The sequence below is a fragment of the Cervus elaphus genome, chromosome 23 (genome assembly GCF_910594005.1).
Source record: "Cervus elaphus chromosome 23, mCerEla1.1, whole genome shotgun sequence".
Lineage (NCBI taxonomy): Eukaryota > Metazoa > Chordata > Mammalia > Artiodactyla > Cervidae > Cervus > Cervus elaphus.
In genome coordinates this window covers 51793357-51808817 of record NC_057837.1, presented here as the reverse complement: position 1 = coordinate 51808817, position 15461 = coordinate 51793357, and the positions used below count along the sequence as shown (strand labels likewise).

Sequence of the window (15461 nt, the reverse complement as noted above, 5' to 3'; positions counted from 1 at the left end):
GGTGGCTAAGCAAGCTAAGCACTTGGCCCAAGGTCCTACATGCAGCTAGGAAATGGGAGGGTTTACACAGGGGCCCAGGTTTGTTTACCACAAAGCTCCTGTGTTGTCTACACCTGCAAATAAGATGCTTGCTGAAGTCACCCTCTGAATTACTGCCTGTCTAGTTGGCAGGTATTAATGCTGTTCAAAATACTTAGAGGAGTTTTTCTCTTGCAATTTCCCTGGTGGTGGCAAATCTTCATCTTTTAATTTGATTTCTGACAATGGTCAGACACACACCATTTGGAACCAAATTTGGTGGATGAGTGAGCCACTTGGGTAAGTACAACTTTGGGCTGTGGATCTAGTTCACCTGCCTGATTCCTTCACGGTTTCTAAAGAATTCCACAAAGGAACCCCGATGTGCTCTGAATAAGGTTAGGAGCCCCAGAACAAAGGGAGAGAGATCCTCACTTGAGTCTCCCAAGAATAGAGCTCACTGACTTCACTGCACTCATAGTCCACTGAAGGGTCAGCTTCAGAGCAAATGTATTCTTTAAAAAAATGACTTATTTTTGGCTGTGCTGGGTCTTCATTGCTATGCACAGGCTTTCTCTAGCTGTGCTGAGTAGGGGCTACTCTCTAGTTGCAGGGTGCGGGCTCCTCTCTGCAGTGGCTTCTCTTGTTGCACAGCACGGCTGTAGGGCACTTGGGCTTCAGTAGCTGCAGTGCTCAGGCTTAGTTGCCCCATGGCCTGTGGAATCTTTCCAGATCAGGGATTGAACCTGTGTCCTCTGCATTGGCAGGCAGATTCTTAACCACTGGACCACCAGGAAAGTCCACAAATGCATTCTTAGAAAATGTCTGTCTCCATCAAGTAAGTGCCTGTAACTTTATTTTTTTAATTTATTTATAATTGGAGAATAACTATGTTACAATGTTGTGTTGGTTTCTACCATGCATCAACATAAATCAGCCACAGGCATATATATGATCCCTCCCTCTGGAAACTCCCTCCCACCTGCCACCCCATCCCACCCCTCTAGGCTGTCACAGAGCACTGGGTTGAGCTTCCTGTTTCATGCAGCAAATTCTATCTATTTTACACATGCTTCAGTGCTACTCTCTCAATTTGTCTCCCTCTCTCTCTCCCTCACTGTGTCCACAAGTCTGTTCTTTATGTCTTTGACTGTACTGCTATCCTACAAATAGGTTCATCAATACCATTTTTCTAGATTTCCAATATATGCGTTAGTGTACGACATTTGTTTGTCTCTTTCTGACTTACTTCACTCTGTATAACAGGCTCTGGGTTCATTCACTTCACTAGGAACTGACTCAAATTCATTCCTTTTCATGGCTGAATAGTGTTTCATTGTATATATGTACCACAACTGCTTTATCCATTCATCTGTCAATGGACAGCTAGACTGCTTCCATGACCTGGCTTCTGTAAACAGTGCTGCAATGAACACTGGGGTACATGTGTCTTTTAGAATGGTTTTCTCAGGGTATATGCCCAGTAGTGGGATTGCTGGATGACACGGTAGGTTTTATTCCTAGTTTTTAAAAGAAATTTCCAAACTATTCTCCATTGTGGCTGTGTCAATTTACATTCCCACCAACAGCGTAAAAGGGTTCCCTTTTCTCCACATCCTCTCCAGCATTTATTACTTGTAGGTTTTTCGATGATATTCCTGTGACTTTACAGTACATGCCCTTAAAAGCCCTTCTCAGTGTCCCGCTTGCTTTCCCGCAGTAGCGCACAGCAATTCATACCAGTAGCATCTGAGATGAATGTTCCCTCTCAATGCATCTTATCCAGTCACAGGTTGAAAGTTCATGTTTTAAACCTCTGACAGGTTAGGGGTCATTAAGCTACTCACTTGAAAGAGCTGTAAAGAAAATACTCAGAACACAGGGACTTGCACATTTATGCAACTTCTCATAGAGGTATCACTGTTTTTAACAATTCTTGTAAAATTACATGAAATTTTTATTATAGTACTTCCTACCCCATATCATGATTGACTGTGTACATGCCATGGATGTGGCATTCGGAAAATTATTTAACTTTTCTGAGCATCAGCTTCCTCACGGTAAAACATGGTAATGATGCTTACCTTAAATGCCTCCCAAAATACTTAAAGCGGATTTTGAGGACTGAAAGAGGTAAAGCATCACAGAATCTAAAAACAAATGATAGCTCAATTCCTTTCCTTCTATACATATCATCCTCCTTCCTAAACTGTAATATATATATTTTCCCCCTCTTTTGCATTACAAGGCAGATTCTTAACTGGACCACTAGGAAAGCCCCTAAACTGTAATATTACTGAAGACAGACAATAACAAGTATTGGTGAAGACATGGAGAAATGGGAACCCTCATATATTGCTGGTGAGGATGCAAATGGTGCAATGGCTTTGGATAACAGCTTGCAGTTCCTCCAAAAGTTAAATAGTTACTATATGACCCAGCAATTCTACCCAAGAGAACAGAAAACATATGGCCATATTAAAACTTAAACATAAACATTCATAGCAGTATATCTGTGATAGCCAAAAGATGTAAAAAACTCTAATGTCCATCAACTGAGGAGTGGATAAAAAAGATGTGATATATCCATACAATAGAGTATTTGTCCATAAAAAGGAATGAAACACTGACACATGCCACAGCATGGATGAACCTTCAAAGAAGCCAGGCACAACAGGCAACATATACGAAAATATCCAGAAGAAGCACATCCATAGAAACAGAAAGTAGACTAGTTGCCAGGGATTGGGGAAAAAAAGAAATGGGGAGTGACTGAAAGGGACATTTTAAAACAGTGAATTTTATGATATGTGTATTACATTTCAATAAAGCTGTTATATTAAAAGAAGCAATATACATGATACTATAAAATATCAAATGTTTTACACATCATCCAACATCTGCCCCCAAGGAACTAACCATGTCCCAGAAGAAACCACTATTCACAGTTTGGGATGTATTTTTCCAGATATTTTCTATGTTTAGTCAAATAGACATTTAAAGAATACATATTGTTTTGGTAATTTCCTTTTCTCACTTCACAAAGTATTATGGGCATTTTCCATATCAGTACATAAAAATCTACCTAATTAAAAAAAAATGCCTGCATAGTATTCCATTACACATGCTCATTCGCTAAGTTGTGTCTGAATTTTTGTGACCCTGCCAGGCTCCTCTGTCCATGGAATTTTTCAGGCAAGAATACTGGAGTGGGTTGCCATTTCTTTCTCCAGGGGATCTTCCCAACTCAGGGATCAAATCTGCATCTCTTGCATCTCCTGCACTGGTAGACAGATTCTTTACCACTGTGCCACCTGCTTCCATTAGATGAATATCCTCAAATTGAACCAGTCACTTATTAATGAGCATTTGGGTTATTTCCATTTGATATTATTAACATTATTGTCTTGAACACTGTAGAGCTCATCTATTATATTTCAGACTGCCCATACCTTCTAAACACTTTTCCCAGACTTGAACTGAGGAAGCCTGTTCTTCAAGTAAATGGCAGAAAACTGCTTTTCTGGCCTTTCCTGCCATCTGGTACAAGCATACGACCTAAGTTTTACCAACGAGACTTTAAGTGAATGAGGGGATGTATGGGAAGCAGACTCCATTTTCTGGTGGAAGAAGTGACTAAGACAGCCTCAGACAGCCTGAGGGGGATCTCACTGGGGCAGCCCTACAGGAAGTTTGAGTGTTCCACCTGGATGCCTCATCAATACAGTCTGACCCTCCTAGAGGCTTTTCAAGCTATATCGTCCATTAGTAAATTCCTCCGCAACTAAACATGCTGGAGTGGGCTCTACAGTTCAGAATTAAAAATTCTGCCTGAATTCCTCAGACCTGTGTCCAGGACTACAGTCCTCAGTTAAGACCCTGAATAAAATTTAAACTCACAACTTTAAAAAAATATATAAATAAAAAATAAAAATTCTGCCTGAAATAAATACCCCTATACATATATATCTTTGCACATTTATAAAAATATGACTGTATAATAAAATTCTAGCAATGGAATGGCCATATTTGACTCCAAAGAGATTAAATCATTTTACATTCCTATCAATAGTATGGGGGAAAAATATATGACTGTACTTATTTTCCTACACAAGTTGCAGCATAATAAATCACCCCAAAACTAAGTGGCTTAAGATAATGATGAGTTATTATTTCTCATGATTCTATAGGTTGAACGGGCAGCTGTTTCAGCCTGGGTATAGCTTAGTGGGGGTGATGACTCTTTAAGATGGTCTCACTCACAGGCCCAACAGTGGTCTTGGTCTAGACGGCAGGAATGGATGGCTGGGGCTCTCTATTCACATGGTCTTTCACCCGCTAACAGCCTCTTCAGATGGTGGTTCTTAACTCCCAGAACCAAGAGAGGGCAAACCCCAAAGTGTAAAATGCTCTTCAAGCCTTGGCCTGTTTCATGCTTCTTGAGGACCCACTGGCTAAAGCCAAGTCACAATGCCTGAGCCAAAATTCAAAGGGTGAAAAGTAGATTCAACTTAAGGCCTGATGGGAGGGCTGCTTTTGCTATGGCCAGAATTTTAATCTACCACAGTTGGCCTTAGAAGGATTTCTTTTCTTTCTTTTTTTTGGCCATGACATGTGGCTTGTGGGATCTTAGTTCCCTGACCAGGGATCGAACCCAGGCCACGGGTTCGGCACTTTTACTGCCTGTTTCACTCTATGTAACAGGCTCTAGGTTCATCCACCTCACTAGGACTGACTCAAATCCATTCCTTTTTATGACTGAGTAATATTCCATTGTGTATATGTACCACAACTTCTTTATTCATTCATCTGTTGATGGACATCTAGGTTGCTTGGACTGCCAGGGAATTCCCAGCCTTTGTTTCTTTTTACAAATGTATGGGCTTAACACTGGTCACTTAATCTCTTTACTACTTCTGTCATTTAATAATACTTTAATAAATACATATATGTATCATGTATCCATTAGCATGTTTTGTTATATTTATTTTTTGGCTGTGCTAGGTCTTTGTGACTTTCCGTGGACTTTCTTTAGCTGCGGTGAGTGGACGTTACACTCTTTGTTGTGGTGCGTGGCTTCTCATTGAGGAGCCTTCTCTTATTGTGGAACATGGGCTCTAGGCACACAAGCTTCAGTAGTTGCAGCACGAAAGCTCAGCAGTTGCTGCTCATGGGTTCTAGAGGGCAGGTTCAGTAGTTGTGGCACACAGGATTAGTTACTCTGTGGCATGTGGAATCCCCAGACCAGGGATTAAACCAGTGTCCTCTGCATTGGCAGGTGGATCCTTATCCACTGCACCATACTGTGGAAGTCCATGTTATATTTACCTTAATAGTTGTATCTTTTAAGTTTTATATCAGAAATTAAAGAAATTTACCAACCATTTTAAAAATTTTACAATTAGTATAGTGTTCTATGTTTTTCTATATGATTACCTTTTTTCAATTCATTTTAGACTTTAGGTAAACGTGCTACTGCTTTTTAAATATTTGATTGGAGGAAAAATGCTTTACAATTTCTGCCATATGACAACTGAGAATCAGCCATAAGTATACATATTTTCCCTCCCTCTTGTCACCTGAACCTCCCTCCCACCCTAATTCTTTTCTTAATGGAATGAGATTAATGTTATTAAATAATGTTCTAGTCCTTTTTTTTTTTTTTGCCACACCACAGGGCATATAGGACCCTAGTTCCCCAACCAGGGATCGAATCACGTGACCCCTGAGGTTTTTTTTTTTTTTTTTTTTTTTAATTTGTATTTTGGCTGTGCTGGGTCTTTGTTGCTTTGCAGGCTTTTCCCTAGTTGCAATGAGCAGGCTTCTCTTGCTGTGGAGCACAGGCTCTAGAGCACATTGGCTTCAGTAGCTGCAGCATGTGGGCTCAGTAGGTGTGACTCACTGGCTCCAGAGCACAGGCTCAGTTGCCCTGCAGCATGTGAGAGCTTCCTGGATCAGGGACTGAACCAGTGTCTCTAGCACTGGCAAGTGGATTCTTTACCACTGAGTCATGGGGAAGTCCCTGATTGCTTCTATTTAACAGTTTTATGGGATATAATCGGCATACCACAAAATTCACTCATTTAAAATGTATGATTCAATGATTTTTTTTTTTTTTAGTAAATTTACAGAGCTGTGCAAACACTGCCACAATTTCATTTTAGAAACATTTTCATTACTACAGAAAGATCCCGCCTTCCCATTTCCCCAGACCTTTAACACCTCTTCCTTGAACTCTTCCCACACCACTCTATTAGTTTCTCTTCTCCTTAACTTTTTCTTGATGGTGTAGAACAGTACTTGTCTAGTTCTTTGCTTATTACTATCATTTCCTACCTTTCTATGTTAGTATCTCTGATAGTGTCCAGTCCCATGTTAGACCTCTTTCTGCTTTATTCATCTTTAACTAAAAACTTGAGAAAAAGAAGAGGCATGGATGGTAGAAAAACTGGCATGTAAGAGTCCACATAGCATTCTAAAGTACAATGGTGATGCTCAGAATTCACTACAATAACCTACCTTAAGGAAGAAGGAAAAATAGCTTTTTTTAAATGAGAAAGCAGAACCTAAAGAAAGCAGCGCTAATGAGAAGAGAGAATGGTGAAGACATTTCTGAGGATCACTTAAGACGATTAGAGTAGTAACTTTTTTTTTTTTCAGGGTAGTAACTTTTAATGTAATTTCTAAGAGAAGTGTAAAGATATCAACTTGGGACTCAAATAAGAAGGGAGCTTTTTCAGATGAAGATCTAAGGATAGATCAATCAGTTGCCAGGAGATGATAATAATACATGGACTAATCAGAAAAATCACATGATAACGTATCTTGGATACATTCTTAGATATATTCTACTAAAGGCTACAGAGAAAGGAAACTTTGCAGCCTCTGTCCTTGGAATTCTACAGGCAAGAATACTGGAGTGGGTAGCCAGTCCCTTCTCATTCCCTTCTCCAGGGGATCTTCTCCACCCAGGGACTGAACCCATGTCTCCCACTCTGCAGGTAGATTCTTTACCGTCTGAGCCACCAGGGAAGCCCCAAACAACTCTGTGATGTGTGTGCTGTGCTTAGTCACTCAGTTATGTCCGACTCTGCGACCCCATGGACTGCAGCCTGCCAGGCTCCTCTGTCCATGGGGACTTTCCAGGCAAGAATACTGGAGTGGGTTGCCAAGTCCTCCTCCAGGGTATCTTCCCAACCCAGGGATTGAACCGAGGTCTCCCACATTGCAGGCGGATTTTATACCAACTGAGCCACCAGGGAAGCCCAAGAATACTGGAGTGGGTAGCTCTATCCCTTCTCCAGGGGTTCTTCCTGACCCAGGAATCAAACTGGGGTCTCCTGCATTGCAGGTGGATTCTTCACCAGCTGAGCTACCAGGGGAGCCCTCCAAACAGCTCTACAAAGGGAAAATGTAACGTCTGAAACTTCTCAGTGCGGACTTCTCTGATGATGAAATAAATACTTCTAGATACTACTAAGGCAGTATAAACTATAAAACCCACTCAGAAAGCAATTTGGAAATGTGAATATAGAGTAATAAAATTGATCATACAATTGAATAATAATACATCTTTGATAAATCTATTCTAAGGAAATTGTCTGAAATTTAAGAAATTTATATAAAGATGTTCCCATAGCACATTATTTACGATAGTGAAAAGTTGTAGACATCCTCTGTGACTAACAGAGAAGAGCGGGTTAAGACAATTATATCCATACACACACAAAATGATTACATAACCAATCAAAATATACCACTGTAATACAGCAACATACATATCTTCACTTACATAATATGTTTATATGTTAACCTCAGAAAGATATAAAACTTTATGCATATCACAACTGTAAAAAAAAGTATGCATGTAAAAGATCAAAAAGGAATTCACAAAAATTATAATAGTTACATTGAATTAGTGAGATTATGGGTGAATTATTACCCAATTTTCTTTGTTGTTGTCATATTATTTCCAAAGTAGGAAAAAAAGTTCATTTGTTAGTAGTGAGAATGAGTGTCCTTAACTGAGGGAAGATGCTTTAAGATGGCTTAACCACATGAAAAAGTATCTGTGAGGTACTCCAAGTCCCTTATTACAGAAGGCCCCTTTCCTGCAGTAAAGAAGAAAAGAAAAGCCTGCCGTGGGTATTATTCTTTTCTGGGAGAATTTATTTCAAGTCCCACTATCCTAGAAGGGTGACTTCTTAGTGCACAAAGAAAAGTGGTGAGAAGATGCCAGGCCACACGGAGAGTAAAAAAGCTGGCTTGAAACTCAACATTCAAAAAACTAAGATCAAGGCATGCAATCCCACCACTTCATGGCAAACAGATGGGGAAAAAGCGGAAGCAGTGACATATTTTATTTTCTTGGACTCCAAAATCACTGCAGATAGCAACTCTAGTTATGAAATTAAAAGATGCTTGCTCCTTGCAAGGAAAGTTATAACAAACCTAGACAGTCTATTAAAAAGCAGACGTCACTTTGCTGACCAAGGTCTGTATAATCAAAACTATGGTTTTTCCAGTAGTCATGTAGGGATGCGAGAGCCAGACTATAAAGAAGGCTGAATGCCAAAGAACTGATGCTTTCAAACTGTGGTACTGGAGAAGACCCTTGAGAATCCTGTGGACTGCAAGGATTCAAACCAGTCAATCCTATAGGAAATCAGCCCTGAATACTCATTGAAAGGACTGATGCTGAAGCTGAAGCTCTTAATACTCTGGCCACCTGATGTGAAGAGCCGACTCATTGGAAAAGACCCTGATGCTGGGAAAGACTGAAGGGAAAAGGAGAAGGGAGCAGGAGAGAAAGAGATGGTTAGACAGCATCACTGACTCAATTGACATGAATTTGAGTAAACGGAAGACACTGGAGGACAGAGGAGCCTGACATGCTGCAGTCCACAGGGCTGCAAAGAGTCGGACATGACTTAGCAACTGAAAAACAGAAACTCCACCAGGGTGAACTGATGCATTCCAAAAGACAAACACATAAAAATGTGTCGCCTACTGGTAGGTGGGAGGTAAACAGTTTTCTGTACATTTAAACACACCACATCCTGTGGGCTAAAGGTGGTCCTAAGTATGTACCTGTGCTCCATGTAGCAGCTCAGCGGCTCCACGCACACTGTGATGGCACCAATGGTGAAGGAGGACTTGACATTTGAGTCTGGATGGGTCTGCAGGGCTTGGACAACATCAATAACATCTGTGTAGCTAGGGGGAAAAACGGGAGTAGTTAGTTTACTGGATTGGAGCTTCAGAGTGGGAAAAGACAGGAATGCTTGCTGAGTGGCTGAGTGGAGCAAGGGTATCAAAAGAGGAGAGTATAACAGGCCTCCTTGGGGTCAAGTCACCTCATGATTTAGAGCCCCTGAAGTTTACAGTGTTTCTGTACTTCCAAGTTCCATTAGTTCTAACTGCAAGAGTGAGTGGAAGAAAGAACCCTACTGCTCACCCACTTCAGAGACGCCTGCAGGTGACCCTGGGGCTCTGAGGCAGGACTTGGTATTTTCTAATCAAGTTAAGAGCTCCTACATTGGTCTGTTTTCTTTAATAACTCTTTCATTTCAGGAAGTACACTGATCCAGCTGCTGAGTCTGTATCTGGCCACTTTGGCTGAACTGCCTGAACTGCATGATGAAAGCAAAAACCTAACTCTTCATGTTGCCTCTTTCTTGTCAGTATTTTCTTTATTTAAAAGCAAAAAAACCTCAGCAGGACTTTAACTTACTTTCTTCTGATACAACAGATATTCCATACAAGTGTCTTTTGGGCTCTATTTTACATTTGTAATTTAAGCCTGCAATTTTGCCTCATTTTACATTAATTCAATTTTTGTTTTGAGAGATATTTTGTCTTTAATGTAGATAATTTAAAGAATGATTTTAACAATATTCTAGAGTATAAACTAACACAGTCCCTCAAATTCCTTAAAATTAACTTTTTAAGACTCAGATTTTTACAGTTCTACTTATTTGTGTTTGTATTCAGTTCCATACAATTCTGTCACCTGCGCAGCCTCCTCCACCACAGTAAAGATACTAAACAGTTTCACACCACAAAGCTCCCTCCATATTGCCCTTTTATAACCATACCCACCTCCCCCCGGCCCTCTACTCCCATCCCTAGTTCCTGGCAGCCACTAATCTGTCCACCATTTCTAAAATTTTACCATTTAAAAATACATGAATTCAATTTTTAAAAGAACAACCTAATACTCCACTTGGTGTCAAAGCTCAACATCACTGCTCACCCGCAGCAGTAAGTAGAATGGGAGCAGGTCACTGTAGGGGCAAAAGAAAACTCTGCCCGACAGCATAGAATTTTATAAATCAAAATAAAGGCCATATTCAAGAAATAAAATTCTCAACTTGAGAAGCCTCTGGGGTGTTCCCTCACCTCAATACTGGGCTTAAAGGTCCAGCCCCAAGGAGAGGGACGTGCTACACTGAGTCTGCCATGTGTTCCCTGCTGAGCTTCAAGGGAATGGGCCCCATCTGTAAGAACAGTGTCATAGAGAGCAACGCAGCAGGAAATCCATCTGGTGTTCCCAGTGTCCTGGGGCTGTGACTGGGCAACAGCTGGTTCTGAGAGCACAAGTGGGCTGGCCATACACTGTTACTGAAGTCCAGAGCAGCCAGGAGAGCTGGCATTTATGCAGACTTATACAGTCAGAGACGGGGAGTCAACAGTACTCTCTAAAGTAATAGAAGATGGAAATGACCTCAGCTGTACAATGTCAAGGTACCAAGTCTGACTCCAGGTCCACACCCCCGCACTGATGTTCAACTCTGGAAAGGCAGCAGGAGGTGACGAACCTATTTTTTTTATTATTAGAGATGATGGAAAACAAGTGGTTTCTAGCTTTCTTGCTCTGTGGCTTCCACAACCTAAGCCCACAAGCAGGGTCAACAGAAGGGAAGCCCAAAGCGGATGTAAGAACAAGATCTAAATAAGAGAAAAGATGGCCTGGCAGGGGACACATTTCTGTTTGCCTCCTGCAGCACCACTGGCCTGGCTTTCCTCCAATTCTTACCATCACATCTAAGAGACCAAACAGAGCTTTGGCACTGGGCCTATTCTTTACTGGAAACAATTAGTCAGTTGCAAATACTAATTATTATGAGCACAAAACAAAGCACCACAGCACAGCACAAAAGCACTCTGTGAGAACTGCCAAAAGCTTCTTTATTACCAACCATAATGACAGCAGTGAAAAGCACAGCCCATGTTTTCCTGATCTGGCATGTTCTCCTGTGGGCCCAGGGGATGATGCGCCTGCTTCCTCCTTCCTAGCCATTTTGTAGATGGGGCTTGAGACTAGAGTGTGGGGACTGTCTGCAATTTCACAGGAGGGAGGACTGAAAAAGCTGAAGCTTCCTTGCTTCAGTGGCAAGGAAGAGGCTTAGGGACCACTACTGTTAGAAGAATTATCAAAGAATCTTGCCCAGAAAACCTCCTCCCCCATTCTCTGCCTTTTGAGGATATGTGATGTTGAGGCTGAACCTGAAACTTGGGTGTGATCTTCACCAGTCACTCTGGGCCACAGGATGGCCACAGGGGTTCCTGCTTGCTAAAGATATTTTTCATGCATATGTGGAGTTTATTCTGTGCCCCAAGTCAACCACACATGAAATAATGGCAAGGTCACCACACTACCCCACTATTCCCAAAAGACTTCCAGGGCTCACCCTTGTAATACCACCAGTAGTCTGGTCGTCTTGCGGATATAGGCTGACTGGCGGACAGAGCGGTTCTGTTGGGCCTCCAGGGCACTGGAAAGGTATCTCTGGAAGTGGGCAGCATGAAAACATTCGGAGCTGTCCATGACTTGACGGTATACCATCCACCTGGAAATGGCAAGTATAATGTCAGCATGAGGGCCTGGCCCATAGGTTCTGCCAGTGGATTCAAATGTGACTAGTACTCCATAGGCTTGGTCTTGTGAACCCATACAGGAGAAAACAATGCTATCAGAAACAGGTAGAGGGCACTGGCTGGGTGTGGAGCCCTGTACCCTGAAATCACTTCTGTTGGAGCTTTTGGCACTTTTAAAATGCTCTGTCACAGGGAGAAAGGTCAGATAAGCACATGACCAACAGATTTCAGAGTTGAGAAAGACTCCTGAACAGGCAGTCAGTTTCTGAAGGGCTGTTCAGCAAAGTGGTTTCACTCCACTTTGCAGTAAAATTCTTGCTAAGAATAAGGAATGAGGGGGTCAGGGAAGAGTTTCCTGGTGGCCTAGTGGTTAGGATTTGGTACTGCCAATGTAGTGGCCCAGGTTCAATCCCTGGTTGGGGAACTGAGACCCCACAAGCTGCATAGCACAATCAAAAAATAAAAAGAATAATGGGTAAGGTGAAGCATTCAGATTGTTTACAGAACATAAGCAATGGAAATAAGGAAGGAACCGGTTAGCTATTGCGTACTTATGAAGGAGGTCTAATATTTCCCCATTATTTCTCCAAAACTCATCTTCCCAACCCCCACAATCTCCCACTCTAAAGTCCCAAACTCCTAGGTGATTTCCATCTTCTCAATTCTTCTATATGGTCTCCTGCAGGCTGCCTTACTTTGAGGAAGACTGACTAGATATTAAAAGCCTGGTTCAGTCAGCAAGGTTTGTTTAGCAATCTGTCAGCCAAACGGAAGAGATGGGTGAATGATTTCTCCAATTTCACCTAAACCAGTATGTCCCAGTTCCACCTAAACTCATGCAGTCTCTTTGTGGCCATGGAAGGATCACATCCACCAGCTCTCAAGTTCTAACCAACCTGGTCACAATTCCCAGGCCTTTGCCCATGTTGGTCTTGCTGGTACAGGTCTCTTGCCCAGATATCCAGGGGTTCATCCCTTTATATTGTCAGGCCTTTGCCTTTGCTCAAATGTCACCTTTTCAGTAAGGTGTTCCCTGAATGAGTGAATAAAGTGAAGTCACTCAGTCATGTCTGACTCTTTGCGATCCCATGGACTATAGCCTGCCAGGCTCCTCCATCCACGGGACTTTTCCAGGCAAGAATACTGGAGTGGGTTGCCATTTCCTTCTCTAGGGGATCTTCCCAACTCAGGGATCAAACCCAGGTCTCCCACACTGCAGGCAGACTCTTTACCGTCTGAGCCACTTCCCTGAGTACCCAATTAATACTGCAATCAGTCCCCCAGCTCAGTTCTCCTATGGCCTTCTCAGCTTTATTTTCTCCACAGCATTTTTCACTACCTAATGTACTATTTTTCTTAACTGGTTAATTGTCTATCTTCCAAAACTAGAATACAAGCTCCATGAAGGCAGAGATACCACCTGTTTTCTAGTCTGTTTTGTACATTTGTCCCTACACTTAGAACAGTGTCTGGCATATAGAAAGTACTCAGTATAAATGTGTTAAACAAATGGACGGGTGATCACTGTGCCAATACCAGTTACACCAAAGGTCAGTGCATGCTGAAGGTATCCCAGTGCATAGGCAGACCCAGGCATAGAATCCCTTTCCCCAAAGCAAAGGCAGCAGCCATACTAACCTGCCGTATTCTTTATGCAGAGTGACCAGAAAAGCACAGAGTTCACTAGCGTGACAGCCTGGGAGACCAGTTACAATGCTGATAATTACCTACATGAAAGAAAAGTCATGTGGGTTTGTGATTCAACTGGGAGGCAGCATTGTGTAACAGGTTAAGAGAACTGACTTCTTGAGCCAGGTTCTGTGGGTTTAAACCTCAGCACCAGCACTCACTAGCTACGTGACCTTGGGTTCACTATAGAACCTAACTTGCAGGGTGGCTGTGATGATTAACTGAGTTAATGTATGTAAACAAAGTGCTTGGAACAGTGTCTGGCACACAGCAAACACCATATACAATGTAGTGTTACCATGATAATTTCCGCAGAGCAGGTTGTGACTAGATCAGTTAAAAGTATAATGGAAAATACTGGGTGGAAAGTAGGTCTGGGACAAAAATACCACAGGCTAAATTGGTGTGGTAAACTCAGTGAAAGAGGTGAGTGAGTTGTGCCATCCAAGCCACATGGCCTGACCTAAAGAAACAAACTGGGTGGAGAAAGCACTTCTCAATCTGATGGGGAAAAGAGGAGCCAGGTTGAACTTTCTTAACGTTGGCACATGACTACATGAAAACAGGGCTGTCTGAAGGGAGACATTCCAACTCAAGAAATCTATTGACAAAGAAGGTATCAAGCAGAGGAGGAAGGGAACCATGTACTTGCTGAAGGATAACAACGTCAGTGACACAGTGTGGCAAGGGCTCCCTTACATGTGTTTTATTTCACAATACACAAGACTCACTGGGACAGGCCTGGACTAAAATTCAGCTTGGTGGCACTCACCACTTGAACTAGTCACATCAGCACTATGGATTCCTCTTCTTTTGTGGGAAATAGTTCTCCCCCCTCCGCTCTGACCAGACCCTTAGTCTGATTCCCTTTCTGCACCTGTGGACAGTTCTCCATGTAACTGATTTTCTGTTTATCTTCTCATCCAAATTTTCTCATCTTGGTTCCCATTTTTCAGCAACCAGGCCTCAGCCTCTCAAATCCCAGCAAACATGCTCACAGCCAGACACCTTCTCACTTTAAGGCCAGTTCTATAGCACTTTGTTAATATAAAATACATATATTAAAAAATATTTAAAATGTAACATTTTTACTTTTACTCCTGCTTAAGGGAAAAAATGAGGCTTCTAACTACTTAATGCTTCTCTTTCCTTTTGCAGCCAAGTGTCTTCTAGATTTGCACAGAAATAAATGCCCACTTTGAGCATATTACGACATATAGTTCCAAAGAAACGGTGGGGGGTCAAGAGGAGAGAAGTGTGAAGCAGGAGCAGATTAAAATCCACTCTGTGAAGACAGTGTTTATAAACTGTCACGTTATCCTGGTGATGCTAGCAAGGTCTTACCAGCAAGGCCTCTCCCCTCATTAAGGTCAGTGTACCAGGAAGACCTTGTAACCAGAAAGAGCTGACAGCATGAGAGTCCTGAGAAGGAGTTTGGAAGACCTGGAGAAGCAAGAGGAGGCCACAGAAATATGGCAGGGTTTCATCACTGCCATGGGGCTCAGCTGGCGTTAACGTAGATGCCAGTACACTGTCAGTGTACAGAGTGGGTTTCATGTGCATCATTACATCAGTATTCAAGGAGGTGGAGAGTCTTATAAAAGGGACTCTGCCTGAGCTCTTTTTTAAATGACACTGAATATTAAGGGTAGGTTATCAGGATTATCTTCTCATAAATTCTCAGCTTTTTCGGTGAGCTGCTGTACCTTGTCATTTTCTACTCTGTGAATAGGGTTGATTTCAGCTTGCTGCAGTAGGACAGGGAGATGGGTCCTCACCACGGGTTCCTGACTAATGCTGCTGACAGCAAAATGCTGGAGAAACCTAGAAAAACAAAGACAGTGCTATTATGTTACCATCACCAGCCTTTTCTG

At 42.1% G+C, this 15461-nt stretch overlaps 1 protein-coding gene across 2 annotated transcripts in view; it reads right to left on the bottom strand.

Moving 5' to 3' along the window:
* The window catches only part of DNAAF9 (dynein axonemal assembly factor 9), a 172294-nt gene that overhangs the window by 29940 nt on the left and 126893 nt on the right, over nucleotides 1-15461 (bottom strand). For both annotated transcript variants that reach the window (XM_043885152.1, XM_043885153.1), the window contains exons 25-28: nucleotides 15294-15411; nucleotides 13537-13625; nucleotides 11712-11870; nucleotides 9109-9234 (exon numbers count right to left, since the gene is read on the bottom strand). In XM_043885152.1, the coding sequence (XP_043741087.1) occupies nucleotides 9109-9234; nucleotides 11712-11870; nucleotides 13537-13625; nucleotides 15294-15411 (492 nt within the window). The remainder of the gene's footprint in view (nucleotides 1-9108; nucleotides 9235-11711; nucleotides 11871-13536; nucleotides 13626-15293; nucleotides 15412-15461) is intronic.